The 15,897-nt window shown below is 44.6% G+C and overlaps 1 protein-coding gene across 1 annotated transcript in view; it reads left to right on the forward strand.

Moving 5' to 3' along the window:
* Positions 1-15,897, forward strand: part of NOL6 (nucleolar protein 6) — a 455,500-nt gene that overhangs the window by 357,737 nt on the left and 81,866 nt on the right. Inside the window, exons 22-23 of the mRNA XM_069217421.1 lie at positions 2,231-2,355; positions 9,335-9,424. Coding sequence (XP_069073522.1) covers positions 2,231-2,355; positions 9,335-9,424 — 215 coding nt within the window. The remainder of the gene's footprint in view (positions 1-2,230; positions 2,356-9,334; positions 9,425-15,897) is intronic.

Below are 15,897 nucleotides of genomic sequence, written 5' to 3' on the forward strand. Positions count from 1 at the left end.
CAGAAACATTAATTTGACCAGACAGGTTTCGACAAAGTGGATACACTTGTGTACAGAATGAGACCTTAACAAACCATTGTACTATCCTTGCAGGCACTAGGTGCACCAGGAGTGCGCTCTCCCCCTTTCCAAAGTGAATTAGGATAAGAAGGAAGATTTTTCGATCAGGTTCAACAGCTGCTTTAGAAACATTGTCCATGTCTGATATTAGTTTACTTTTTACAGTACTCATAATGCATATGCTATTGTTCCATGCGCACCTTTCCATTCTGATATTTTAGCTTGAACCAGGCTGGTCCTTCAGTAGGACCCCTCCATCATGTTTGAGACTGGATTTGTTTCAATTCAGACTCCTTTGTTACATGTGCTCCAGATTGGAATATAGTGCAACTAGTCTTGAGCCAACACCAGCTATTCCATCTCTCCGTTCCTCAAGCATCAGTCTTTCTTACATGTTTGACAGTGGACTCACCTGGCTGTAGCCACATTGTGAGACTCCCCAGTTACCTCCCTTACTCTGGTTGCATCCTTTTGATTGCTGAAGGGAAGCTGTAGTTCTATTTACCCGTGTTCCCCTTTGGTAAGCCACCTCATCCAGGCAACAAGCACAGTTTTTCAGAAGAATGGTATCCCTGCCTTACACACTCAAGGTCTCAGTTTTGTTTTCACTGTTGCCCTCTCTCAGCTTTGCCAGAATACTGATGATATTTTACATACATCAGGACTCTTTTGAAGTAGTGAAACGTATGCTGTGTTAACATGTTTTTCTACATTCAGTTGTGTGTTCTTAACAGTCAGTCTGACCTTTAAATTACCATAGTTTCTCAGGCTTTCCTCCTAGAATGACTCTACTCTGCTATTAGTAGGGGTGGGCACACTGTTGCCACCAGCGATTACGAACTCTTAGGATCCCAGTCAACACTGCTTTCTCAGTCCTGCCTCAACTACTGCCTGCTGTGTGAGAGGGACCATTGCTGGCAACTGGCAGGAGGTAGATCACAGATGTCAACAGCTGGGCAGGGACCTCAACACTGTACCTGGCAACTACCAGGCAGCATAACAGCAGAGGTGCAGACTAGTCTCTTCCAGGAAGCAGCCCAAACCCGGCTTTCTGTTCACTTTCAGCCATGCCTCCCCTGGTGTCTGAAGACAAATTTGTGGTCAGATTACCCCACCTTTGACTGAAAGCCCCCAAATCATGTTAGTATCTCCGGAAGCACGCCCATCACATCTACCCTCGCTCCCCAACTGTGTTCACTTCGCTGGTTGCAGACATCAGGGGTTATCAGTCGCCAAGAGAGTACACAATACACCATCCTTTCATACACCTCAACAGAAACATTTCTGTGCTTTACCTGCCACCCTCATTCGGTATATCAGTTTTCTTGTTGATGTCAAGATGTTTTCCTCAATTGTGCCACAGATCTCACTAAAGACCAGCCATATTTACTGGTGACCTGAATAAATGCAAAAACGTACACTGCTGCAAACAATGCATCCCAACCACACTGAAGGAGGGAACATCTGCTCCTGGAGGTCGCTGCTGTTTGTCATGTCAGCAATGTATGTGTACTAACAAAAGTGTTTGACAACAGAATTCTTCTTGAGTCCCCATCCTCTTAGAATATACTGGAATCCCGGCTTAGATGTATTGCTGTAACAAATCTTGTGATATAATTTTGATTCCAGACTGTATGGTGTAGGGATTTATACGTGTCCCCTTTCAGTATCTGCTGGTGTACAGAAACAACCAGCAGCCTGGGTTGCATTTGGCATTATAATGTATTCTCTTTCCCTTTACTGTGAACCGATGCTACATTAGTCATGGCTATAGAAAGTCTCTGCAAGAAGGCTGATGAATGAGCATTACGTATTCTCTTGTTGGAACATGATTTTATAGCTAGACACAGCACTGAAGGCACTGCAGTTGTAAGTTTCCACTGCTTCTGCATGTGTTTTGCCTCCACTTGGGTATATTTCGATATTGTCATTTTGACGTTATCTGAAGCATTATCTTCAGTTTACAAGAATTCAACTAAATTCCAACAAAGTATTGTATTAGTCTGACAAGAAACTTTGTAATCGAGCTCCTTCCAGTCAAATACATTGCATTAATTAATGTAGCCAACTCTTACCCACATAATCACAGAGTTATATGGTAAAATCATAGAAAACTGTAGGAGCAATCCATATCCTGTTGTGCGATCTAACACACTTGCTTTTTCATTAGATGTGGAATACGCAGAGATCAGGACTAACTTTATTTCTGCACGAGCCAATCTTCCTGTGATGTTCATAGCCACTCCTAAAGACAGAAAGGCATCTGTCTGGACCAAAGAGAAACCTAGTGCGCAGGTAAGCTGATTTAAGATTGTTTCATGTTTGGCTGCACAAGCCTTATTTTTTTGCTTCAAAAGAAACCTGTATGTAAGCAAGTATTACATATACCTATATGTATAGAATTAAAAGTGACTTGCCCAATGTAGTCCAGGTTTTGATTTAATGATTGCATTCACTGATATTTAATATGAGACTAAATGAGATACAGACAGAGATTTCTAAGGAGAGCAATGCTCAAGGCACAGGACAGTATATATTTTTGTAAATCAGAACTACATCTGTTGGAAATTTAAGTTCATCGACTGTGAGGCATAATGGGTTGTATGTTCTCTATTCAGGGAGAACACATTTGCTTATTCGTATGCCATTGCTCACGTTCAGCACCGTTAAGTGAGAAGCCTGCTTTTGTGATTTCTCACAAGTGCAGTCCGTGCACCATAATTACACTGTGGCGTGATATCTGATAAGGGAGGTGACGGACAATTTTGATGTTTCTAATGTAAAGTAATTTATAGAATCCCCTTTTTAGTCTCTAAATGGTGACATTTTGGGTTCCAGGGCCTTTTGTCGGTCAGATGAACACCTTGTCCATGAATTTTGAACACCTAATCAATGAAGGATACATTTACCATCCCTGCCATATGAGGATGTATGAGAGAGTTAGGCTTGTTTCAACCTATTCGGCAGAAATTCAGATGCAGGCTGCTGTTATTACTATAATAATGTCAGCTACAAACTGTTTCTAACACTTGTCTTTGCTTATGTTTTGTCTACTACATTATAACATCCTTGCATCCATTATCGAGGTTAGTGTTAAATAAAGACTTGCTAATGTATGTGTATAACTTTGCCTTTCTTCAGCTTCTTAGAACAAAGTGAGTGGTTTGCATGGCAGGTCTGAAGAAGTTTCTTTACTTGCCCTTGCTTGGGAACCACACCCAGAGGGGGGTATGGTGAAACACCCATCTGATTTTCCTGTCTGCAAATCCACGGACCTGCTACACGTCTTTGAGTGCTAATGAAATCTAGATGCAGGGGAAAAAAAATAGGTTGAGGCATGTGTGGCTGTAGATACGCATGCTTAGCATAATCCCGCCACCTAGTGTTAGTCTTGGAAGTGTGCAAGTTGTTTTTCTGAGAAGAAAGTCTTTCGAGTCACAAGGTAGTTTGACTCCTCCTCTTGCTGGTAATGCGCATGGGCATCAACTCCACTGTTAGATTGTTTTCTTCTGCCGTCAGGTTTGGAAGTGTGCTCCTCTGCTCCATCTCAGCATCATCGTTTTTCTAGTTGAGGACTTACATAGTTATTGTTTTAGATCGCAGTTAGTATCCAAGCCTTCTTCAGTCAGTCATAAACGTCTATTTTGTCAGGGTGACTTCGCTAGACGCTGCCCTGCTGGGCGTCTTTCCTTCAGGCGACACTTCCACTTTGATACCATCTGCACCATGTTGGTGATGGATCGAACGCCCTTTCAGTTCTGCCTTTGCTACCACACCATGTTTCCACACATCGACCATCATCAAGTGTGTAACTTGTGTCTCTGTCCGTATCGTCTGGAAGCGACCGGCAAGGCCAGGCATCTTTGTGCCGGAGGACCTTTCAGGAGGAAGGTTACTCCTAGGGGGGTCATCAGGAAATGAGGGCACCTTCTCCCACGAGGACAGCTCGGGGTCCGAGCGCGAGTTGCAGGACCTCACACTGGGACAGGCTGTAACTACAGAACCACCTCCATCCCGGCCTCACACCCACTCTCCACACACACCTCATCGAGTAGGATTTTTTTAAATTGAAACCCTCTCCTCCAGCCAACGATCAGCACAGTAGCTACTGATGCTTAAGGGTATCCTCGGACTCACCCCAGACACCTTCAAAGAACCAGTCAAGGCCTGTGCCATAACTCAAAGGGTTAATAAAAAGGACAATACATCTCCATCTGATCTCACACACATTTAAGGCCAACTGCCTCCTGATATAGTGGTGGTCGCTACAGTGAGAAAAAAGTGGAACTCACAAACATCTGGTGAGGCACCACCACCAGACAAGGAGAGTAGGAATATAGATGCAGCAGGGAAGAGGGTGGCTTCCCAGTCTGCCAATCACTGGAGAGTTGCCAACTCCTTTGGTCTCCTCTCCCACCACATAAGAGCTCACTAGGATGATATTGAGGGGCTCCTCCAGCATCTCCCAGATGAGTAGAAAAAGAGGGCGCACAAGATTGCCTCCTAGGGTAAATTAATTGCCATCACCTCTTCGCACTAGATGCAGCTGACATAGCAGCAAGGGCATTAACTCCAGTGCGCATCTCAAATGCCATGCCTGGCTCAGGGTATCAGGCCTTAAACCGGAAGTGCAACAGAACATTCTGGCACTTCCCTTTGATGGGGAACACTTGTTCGGCCCTCAAGTGGACACTCAACTTGAAAAAGTAAAAAAGGACAATGAAACGACCAAAGCCATAGGAGCATTGTAAACATCATTCCAAAGGGGCTCCTTTTGCCACTCTCCCTACTGTGGGAAAGTTAAACCCATCTCCACGGATACGGCCACGTACTACCAACGTCCTCAGGCACAAACTACCTCAGAGATGGGTTACTACAGAGCCTCCTGCAGGGGCAATAATTCTAAGGGCAGAGGAAAGACCAGCTTCACAAAGCCCTCTGCCACCACAACAAAACCTTAGCTTACCTACCATTCCTCTCAAATATGCAACACCTGTCGAGGGATAATTCACCTCCGACCAGTGGGTGTTGGATATTATCCAACATGGTTCTTGTAAGGAGCACCTCCAAACATTCCAACTTGTAAACACAAACTCTCGTTGGAACATAAAACAGTTGCTCAAGGAGGAAGCTCAGGCACCATAAAAAAATAAATAAAAAAAAGGGGGATATAGAACCAGTGCCCTCTCACCAGCAACAGAAACAGTGCCAGTATTGCCAGTACATTGCGTTAATATTGTGCCTGGCTTATGTTTGTGAGGTCACCTCATGTACAATTTTCACATGAGCAACTTTTCACACGTAAAAGGTAAACATTTCACATGATTTTCGCTTATTACCTGTGAAGGAAAATTACCAATTTTGCGCACACTTCGAAAAAACAAACTGGAGACTTCTCTTTTTTTTTTTTTTTTTTTTTTTGCAGCTTGACACTTGGTCAGTCGATATCAGTCAGGAAAGCACCTAGAGACCACCATTTTCTCAGCTTTGCACTACAGATGAATGTCTATGATTCAGAGACCCATGGATCTTTCAGCGTGGAAGATGAGTTCAGATCTTGACTTCTTTAAAGAAGATGATGGTCCTGTTTGTTTTGGCTTATGAATGACAAGTAGCCCCCTGTGCTTGCCATCTGATGGCGAGGGAAGTCGACGACACTTATAGTGAAAGGATAGACCTCTTTACTGAATAGGTGAATCGCAGCATTCTGGAAGGGATTTTACACTTTATATACTTTCCCTGGAAGCCTTAAGGATCCCCACCCATCGGTAAAGTCCATGGCCTAAGAGCACCAGTATTCCCTTGAAATAATGTACCTTCTCCTAGAGCACACAAGGAGACGTTGGAGAGGCAAGAGCAAAGTGGAATATATTCTTAAATGGGTTTCATTTATACTGTAGTGCTCCCAACCAATTAAAAATAGGATTGACCTGTACCTCTAGACAAGAAGGTGCCTAAAAGAGTTGAAAGGGAGTGTATGTTGGAAACAACAGGTGAGCCCCGCCACGATTGCGTGATATCTACAGTAGCAGCACAGGCCGAGGCAACTGGCTTCTGTGCCACCTGCAATTAACCCAGTGTCTCCTGCCAACAGCTGCCCTCCAGGGGAGGAGCGGTGGAGACAGAGGTGGTAATTAAAAGACCTACTCCTATAAACTAGTTGGCATCGCAGCATTAGTCATTGGCACTTGGCGAGTTGCAAGCAGGGACAGGGTTTCCCAACACCCAAGGGCTGCCCATAAGCAGGTGCTCGAACTGTGTGGCATGGTGAATTAAACTTACTTGCAAAAAAATGCATAAACGTTTAATTTCAGTAAGTCAGACATTGGAGGTTAAATAAAGTCCACAAATCTACCATCTCTAGCTGGAAGTTACAAATTGGTTAGGACAGTTTAAAGAGCATGATCCCGTTGTGGAACAGATATCATGACAATATCCTGAGGAAGCCACACGAGATACTATCTGTTGCAAATACACAAGGGTTCACTATGCAAAGGGCAAAAACCAAGCAAGCTTCAGTGCTTCTCAGACACAACACACAATTTTATTGGTTGCAGAAGCACGAACCACCATAATGTGCTAGTCAAAACCTGTACTATTTAGCAGAAATCATTGCAACGTACTCTGTAGAGTGGGCTAATTAAACAGTGGCAGATAATGTGCTGCTCAAAACCAGGCAAGTAGTACAACTCTACTGCCTCTCACAAACGCTCAATGTTCAAAATGTAGTTTCCACTCCTTGAGAGAAGTGCTTTGCTAAACATTTAGCACAAAAGACTGAATCACACAGTGTCTCGAGTGCAAAATCAGGTCGAATGATTGCCCAACTCCTGTTCTGCTTTACAGTTGTGTGTGCCAAACCACGTATCCTACCTTAGCATTGCTTGAGCAAACCTCTCAGATTGGTTTCATGTTAGGCCTTGAGAGTAGATGGCCAGCAGCGGTTTCATGCATGGATGTTCTCTCCTGCTTCAACACACCTCAATGTCAGTGTGTGAAGGAGCATTGTAAAATGTCAAATGCTCATTGTGCCTCCCTCACCTGCTTCTTGCATCGCATGTAATCACTTCCTCCGGATTAGGTCGCCAGAGGGGGGATCATTGAAACTTTACACAGTGGCAGACTGTTGCCACTGTGCAGTTCCACCGAAAAGCCATTTTTGATTTACCTATAGCTTTTGACCCCATGGACGGATTTCCATCAGGATTGGCAGTTGCTTGGCGTAGTCAGCTAAGGTCCAGCATGACAATTTCTTTAAGGTCTGTACAGGGGGAAAAGTAAAAAAAATTAAGTGTGGGGGGGCTGCTATGTAACTCCCATGAGGAAAAGTGTTCATGCCTATTGCAAAAGCAGCTGAACGAATTAACGCTTCACTTGGCATGAAAGCATAATTTTACTCAGAGTGCGTTTAAAAAAGGTTACGGGTGGGCTAGAAAATATTAGCACTTTTATATATCTAATAATTTACAGAATAATGGCTGAGGGACTGTTTTTTCACACGTACTAACATTAGTAGGTAACTAGTAAATGGCTTAGTACAGATTGATGCGTGAGCCCAGGAGGCCAGCCAACATCAACACCCACGTAGGACGGAAGTCCATAAGACTGGTATAGCAACAAATGTTCATAAACAGTTGGTTACGTAATTCCAAAACGCATCAGCATTTGTTGCTATCCCAGGAACTATGGATCTGATTTGAAAAATTTCGAACAACAAGATTTTGAGTGTTGAGTCAGATGTGTGCTGACTTTTGTATATCTGTACTATTTAAATTTGAGATTCAGAAATTCGTGCACCTTGTCTATCATAGTTGAATTTTTCTAATCAAACGTGATTGGCTGATGAAGGGCATTTTCTTTTTTCCTTCATTCTCTTCATGAGAGGTTCCCATCCCCAAGGGGGTATTGGAGGTCTTCCAAAGGCGAGAAAAAATGCCCCCAAAAAAGTTTTTAAAAAAATATATACATTAATGACTTAATAAATAATTTGCAGTGTTTTAAGATTAACGAAATGACGCTCTCATTGGCCCCAGTTTTGTCAGGATTAATTGTCATTGAAATTGTACATTTTCATTTAATAGAGGGAAAGTACTTTTCCCGTATTAAAAATAAAAAATAAGCAGGGGGTTGGAACTCGCTGTGCCCAGTCAAAGGATGTGTGTTGCAGGGGGTGGCTGCCCACGTTGGCACTCTAGTGGGTTGGGCGAAGGTCTCATGCCTTTAGCTGTGCACAGCAGGTGTTGGTAGCCCTCATAGTTTGGCACAAAGATCCAAACCAAATCCTGGTGTGCACGCCCAGAGGTCATGTGCAACATGGGTTGGCTGCTCGTAGCGGTTTGTCCATTGGAGCTGGCCACAGGCCGGTCCCTGCGTCAACACATTGCTGCGCGCGGTCTTAGACATGCGCAGCAGTAGTTGGCAGCCTATGCCGACTTGGTTGCAGGGACAATTCCAGGCACGGCACCACTGCTGAACACAGCGACGGTTGTGTACAGGGAAGGTCAACACTAAAGTGGATCATCGAAGAGAAAAAATAAAACTAGAAATCCACTGAAAAAGCCACAGTTTGAAACTCAGTTATGGTTGTGGCTCACATGTGCAAAACCGCTGCAATTCGTCCATTAAGGTTAGCAACGCATAAAACGCACACCATAGCTCATGCTGCCTGCCCTCCTGAGTAAACCAGTTTGCTAATGACACAGGAATTAAAAAAAAATACTATTTACACAAAAAACATGATAGGTGGTGTGAGTTATGGTGTTTTGTGCGTTCCTGAGCATAACTGTCAGATTTCATTAGTTGTGCCAGTTTAAGCCACAACTATAACTCCGTTTTTTTTTTTTTAAACTATGGTTTGGTTTTTCACTGACGATGTAATAAATATGTAATTTTGATTACTTTTGATTAGTAGCAGTTTGGTAGACTATAGTGACGGAAACCCTACCAAACTCTGCACTATTTAAATTCTAATGTATAAATGTCGTTTGCTCAATGATTTCAGTTGGCCTTATGCTGCCCACACTCAATATGCAGATTTTGGTATTTTTTTTATTGCCTTAAACCATTTTGACTTGGTAAAGTATAATTTACTTAAACTGACGCAGACGCTGCTGGTTAAAGGGAGATAAATTCCATCTCACACTGGTAGGTTACCATATAAACTGTATGGTCTCATTGGTTAATTCTGAGATGCATGTAACTCATTGCAAACATAGTAAACACCTTTGGTGTATCTGTTGTTGAAGGTAATCTTTCCTGCTGGTTTTATCCCCAGATCCTGCAACGACTGATCGTGCTATCTCTGGATTCCCTGCATGCTCTGGAGAAACAGCTCATGGACCCCTCGGGCTCGCACGACATAAAGGTAGGTCATGTACGAGACTTGAACCCAGCCATTCAGCATTGCGCCTCATGGAGTGTGGATGTTCACAGAGACCCGTCCCAGAAATGCCTTTGTTTGTGGTCTCATCTGGAGCAGTAAATGTGCGCGAAATATCTCTTGTCTCGCGCAAGCGCGCACCATTTCCAATATAGGAGCCCTGAATCGTGAACGTTTTTTATAGTTGAAGGGTAGTAACTAGTATTGGCATTGCATTGCTAAGAATCGGTCTTAAATGTATGGCATTGGCGCTGTTTGTAGTAAACATCCTCGGTTTTTATAATTCAGTGGAAGCAGAACGGTGTAAAGGTGTGACACATCTTAATATGCAAAAAGCAATTTTGCAACCGGCCTTGTTGAACTGCATGTTGGGCTTGAGAAATTACAACCAGCACCAAACTTGTTGCCCACGGTTTCATTTTCTTTCATTTGATCAAGTAAATTGAAGTCCTGTCGTGAATGAAATGCAGTCTGAACGTATTTTCTTAAACCCCTGGTAAATGCTGTTTGGTTTCTGGCTGTTCCTTACACCTTGGAATGTGCTTGCAGTGTTAGCAGACGGCCCCATCTATCTTCCCCAATCAGAACACTATATGGGTCATCTCTCTTTTCACTCCCTTTTTCTTTTGCCATGTCGTGACTTAGAAAGATTCACTTTCTCTTCTGCAGTTTGTTTTGCGGGCTGACTTTTGTCTGATGCCAAAGTAGCTTTTTATTAAGTTTCATCATTTTATTTTAATTTTCACATTCCAGTGGAATGTTTGCTCTAACATTGTTGTTTGTCTTTTCATCGCAACTGCATACTTGTCTGTTTGGCCTGAGGGGGTAAAGGGTGCTGGGCACCATTCTATGCAAAAGTGTGTTCTGCAAAAAGATAATCCCAGGTTAAAGCAAATCTGAAGACGTGCCTCTTCCACAGCTTGTTTTGTTTGAGGGACAATAAGTTATACAAAGGTGTGTGGCTGCATTTTTCTGCACGGTATTCCCTTCTGAGGGCCTGACCTTAAGATGTATTTAAAACCGGGTGTTACTTGAGCAGGTAGACACAAATGATGTTATCATTGTGAGACTGAGAATCAGCACCAAGCCTACATGGAGCGATCAATAAAGTACCAGCTAAACTATTTTTCTGCTTTCACTGTGGGTCGTGTCGAAAGACCTTGTGTAGGTTCTGCACATGAGATGCCAATTGAGGTTTGCTGCTGCCCGCAGGTGCACTCAGAGTGTTTCCCTCATGGGAGAAGAGGTCATAGTATTTTTGTGACCATCTGTCATGAGCAAACCTGCATTTACTCATCCCTTACATGATATTTCTCCTGTGCCCAAAGCTTTTTTAATTTCTGCCAGTGTTTCTAACAGTTATGTCAATAGCCATAACATTTTACACGCTGTGAATGCAGCAATATCCTTGAATATTGTGAGATACTTTCAAGTACTGCATTATTTTGTGAGCTGCCATTCAGAGTACCTCTAAAAGCAATGGGTCCTTAGCGGGTGTATTTTGCACAAAAAATGAATGCTTTTAAATGATTGTTCAGCCTTGTGAGAAATTGGGTTGCTAGTTGACTGGGGTGTGAGCCCTGGCCAAGCAGCAACCACAATTCTGGCCAGGGTGAGGCACAAGCAAACCCTAAATTAACCTGTGCTTATCCTCTGATAGATTGGCACAGAGCAGGCAGCGTGTAAAGTTTTGTGCAACACTTAAAACAGTAAAAACACAACACAAAAGGGATCATCCCACACCAGGTAAGAAAAATAGAACGTAATTTAATAAATAAATCAAGACCAAAACCACAAACATACACCAAATAGAACTGGAGTTGTGAATTTTTAAAGAATAAACTATAACTTAGTGTTTGGAAGCAAAAAGCGCCATCCTGGGATATCTGGTCACGCAGGAACAGGACAAAGTCAAAAGTTCTGGTGACTGCGATAGAGCATGAGCCTGCTACAGGGACCCAGCTGGGCCCACAGAACGAAAGTACTATAATCTGGCTGCGGTTCTAGCTCCCGGTGTGTGGACTTTGGGGATGCGTTGGGCAGTTGACGCAATGCGTTGGTTCAGATGAGCACAGGGGCTGCGTTGCAGAGTTTTGGAGTTGTCATCGAGGCTGCAGCCATAGAGGGCATGAGGACCTTGCACCGTGAAAAACGCTGCAGTGTCGGGTCCAAAGGTGATAAGCTTGTTTTGAGATGCGAGGTGTAGTGGTGATGCGATCCAAGTTGCGCTGGTTCCGACCCACACAGTAGGGGCGATGCGTTGATTTACTCCATGCACCAGTGGCAATGTGTTGATTCCACTCCTGCAGCAGAGGATATGTGGTTTGACTGGAGCAAGCACCTTAAGCCCACTTCCAAAAGTCGAGAACACTGGTGGCACCACTTGGCAGGACAGACTCACAGATGACAGAGTCCAGAACCAGGGTGGTAGAAAGTCTGTTATGTTCCTGAGACTTCAGATCAGGAGGTCAGTCAACTAGCCCTTGGAGGCACTTTGGTTTCTGGGTTGGAGAGATTCAAGTCCAGTCCTTTCTCACTCTTAGGCAAGAGGGCAGCAGGCACAGGTCAGCATAGCAAAGCAGGAGTCCAGCAAATTGCAGTCCAGCAGAGTGGTAGGCCTCCATCAGCACAGCAGTCCTGCTTCCTGGCAGAGTATCCACAGGACCAGAAGTGTACTGAAGTGGCAGTGTCAAAGGTCCAGTACTTTTTGATGAGGAGGATTCCTTCTTCCCATTTCAAGGAATAGTTTGTCTTGAACTATTCACACATTCACCTCTCTCCATGTTTTACTGCCTGTTCTATTACACACTTAAGATAATTTAGAATATATATAATATAATATAATATATAGCTGTTATATTAGATACCTAAGATCATTTATATATATATATATACATTTTACAGCTCTGGATCCAGCACTGTGTTCTCACACACGTCCTCTTTGATGGGATGGTGGTGCAGTCTAGGTCCTGCTCCGGTACCCACCCTCCAAACACAGGAATAGAGGTGGCACATTGCCACTGGGAGCGCAGAAGTGATTTTCCCTGGGGAGTTTTGACCACCAGGACAGTTTCTATTGTCAGGCCCCTGGGAGGTGTTTTTCAGGGCTGTCGACTATGTCAGGTTGGGGACTCCAAATATGCCCATCCACATAAAAAATAGTGCTTAAATGATGATGTGCTGACTTCCACAGGCTGCATGCTCCAGTCCCTTAGGCTCGATTTGCATACGTTTGGTGTCACTTTGCTCTTGGTGGTGAGCTCTAGCTACCAGGAGCATTTCCCTCAGACCTCCTGCCCTCCACACCGTACTTTTCTTCCCTGGGCTTGATTTCCTGCCCTTGCTGTAGGACCTGTCTTCTTTCTGGGATCCTGGCACCTGCCTGCACTCAGAGGCTTCCTCAGAAGCTTTCTAAAGTCTGCCAGCAGAATACTGTCCGTCACACTCCCCAGCCCCAATGTCTTTGACTGTCTTGTGTCAGCAACAAAGTCAGTGACCATCCCTTAATGCGGGTCCTCCAGCTGCAGCTCCAGACCAAATGAGATCCCTGGAGAAACTCCAATGTTCTCCCCCCAATGCCCCTCCTCCTCCAACCAGGTCTGTCCCTCTGCTGTCTCTCAGAAGGTGTAAGGGGCAGGCACCACTAGCCCTGGCGAAACATGCCTGGTTGACACTTGGAGTAAAAGTCCTTCAGTCCATCCTTGCAGTGATAAAAGATGAAAGCGGCATTCCTTTGCCATCTTTGATCCCAGGTCCAGTGCGTTTTCTAGTTTCTCTCCCTTGTGCAGGGTTTTTTTTTAAAGTGGGGGATAAAGTTCTGGAAGGTAGGCTCTTCTACTCCATCCTAGGATGCCACATCATTATTCAGCCTCTGCACTAACCGTCCTGCACAGCAGAGCTTCAGGTCTGCGCCCCACTGACACATCTGCCTGATCCCTTCTCACCAAAACATGAAAGGGGAGATCCTCTTGTGTTTGGCACCAGAGGTCTGACCTTCCTCCTTTGTTTCTGTGGGCATGCCCTTGCCCAGGCCAGGTACAGCGCGAAGAGTTAATTAGCAGTTAAATGCAGGTTTCCTCTTCTGCGTCCTTTACTGGTACTGGGCTAACCGCTGTGAAATGTCTTGGTGTGTGGAAGAGGCCTTTGATCCTCCTGCTGGTCAGCAGAGTAATAAAATTTGCTCAATAGGGTAAAAAACCCTGGAATCTGGTTATGAACTGACACGGGGAAACATGACAATTCTCCAAGTGCAATGATGGAGTACGCAAAAGTGACTTTGAATCTGCACTCTGTGTACCCTTTTACCCTAACATTGATACCTGACTTGTATTTCGAGGCATAGGTATGGTGCGGTGGTGCAGTTTTCACTCCTAAGGAATGACGCAGTGAGCACGCAGACATTCCAGTGAAGCCCCAGAGACTTGCACTAAGAAATGCCTGCTCACATTATAAGGGAAACACCAATCTCTGAAGGTTTCTTCAGTGACAGTCTACCTGTGCACAGATACCGGACTGAACTAGACGGTAATCTCACATGCTCAACCCACACATCTGTGTATGTGCATGTGCTCTCATGTAACTAGCTTAGAGCCTCTTACCCAGCTGCACATAAGCAGCCTTATCTTAAAAGGCCGACGCTGGTGGTTAGAACTCTGTCCATTTCCACAGAATTTACTATTAGTGAGACTCATTCACCGTAGAATTCCCAAAACCACGTAGTCAAAAAAGTGAAAAATCCAAGGAGTTCAAATGGGCAGAACCCACGCCTACAGTTGCTATAATAAACTGTTGTCTAAGTGTCGGAAGTTCTGAAATTCATTGAAGGCACTTGACCTGCACTAATGTTGAAGACTTGGTTGCCCATCACTTCTCTACTGAGAGTACGGCTCCAGAGGATACTAGATGGCTTTTGTCCTACTGCTGCAAAGACGCCTTTTCCATAGGGAATCTGACCTAAGCAGATATAAAAGCAGTATCCTAAGCACTATATTGAGCAATGGAAGGCGCCTCTTTCAAGCAGCTCCACAATTAAGCTTCCTCAGTCCATCACAATTTGGAATGTGAAAGCCTGTGACCATAAGGTCATACACAGATGCCTGAAGTAAGTCTGCTAGTACACTGACCACCATACCTTGCCCAGGTCAACTTACCTCGGGATGTTTCTTCTTCTGATAGCACTTTTCACAGTCTGCTTGTTATGCTGATATGTTTTTCTCAGGCAGTCCACCCTAATGACTGAAAGATACTGGGAATATACTGGGACTACGGAAACACCTTATACGCAGGAACCACCACAAAACTCCAAAAACGTCTTCAGCGAATACAAAACGCCTCCGCCGCCTCATCCTCGACACACCCTGCAACAGCCACATCTCCGCCCACCTGAGACACCTGCACTGGCTACCCGTCAACAAAAGGATCACCTTCAGGCTCCTCACCCACGCACACAAAGCCCTCCACAACAAGGGACACGAATACCTCAACCGTCGCCTCAGTTTCTACATGCCCACTCGTCAACTTCGCTCCGCCAACCTCGCACTCGCCGCCGTCCCTCGCATCCGCCGCACTACGGCAGGTGGGAAATCCTTCTCCTACCTGGCGGCCAAGACATGGAACTCCCTCCCTGCCAACCTCAGGACCATCCAGGACCACCTCGCATTCCAGAGGCAGCTCAAAACCTGGCTCTTCGAGCAGCAGTAACCCCCCTCCCCTAGCGCCTTGAGACCCTCACGGGTGAGTAGCGCGCTTTATAAATGTTATTGATTGATTGATTGGACCCAAAGGATGCATTGGAAAAATGTCTAAAGTGCACTCACTGCCTGTCTGGGGCATCATTATGATGTTGACATTGCTTAATGCATCTTACCTTCCCAAGTTCCTCGTGTAGCTTAATTCTTCTCCAATTCTCTGTACTGCTTCATAATGGGCTAACCTAGTTTCCCAGGAGATTCACTTGGAAGTTACCCAATTCTCCACGTCTCCCTGTGTGGAGACTTGTACCAGCTATGGTTCATGCCCAGCCCATTGCACAGTCTCATAATAAACAGTGCTGAATAACGGGAATATCACAGGCAAATAACATGGCAGCTGTACCGCAGACTGCAGTGTCATATTTGTCAGTGGGAAAACTTGCAATTTCCCCCATCGGACTCACTAAAGGATGTAGCAGAGTGGGTTCTAAACTAGTTCAAAACCAGATGAGGTAATCTTTGTAGAAACTGGCCATCAAAAATGCAGCTCTTGATCTCGCTATGCTTCTAATGTGGTATGGTCCTAACACTGTAACTGTTGAGCTGCCTTAGTGTTGACAATGTCCCGTTTCCCAGTAGTAAGGGTCAATCCAAGGCTGTGGTGTTCAGTAGATGTCTGGGAGTCAAAAGCATGGTGGGTTTTCATGGTAACCACTGAATACGGGAATTATTTCTATTGAGGCTTATTTATTAAAACGTACACCCTAG

Source organism: Pleurodeles waltl, chromosome 1_1 (assembly GCF_031143425.1).
Source record: "Pleurodeles waltl isolate 20211129_DDA chromosome 1_1, aPleWal1.hap1.20221129, whole genome shotgun sequence".
Classification (NCBI taxonomy): Eukaryota; Metazoa; Chordata; class Amphibia; order Caudata; family Salamandridae; genus Pleurodeles; species Pleurodeles waltl.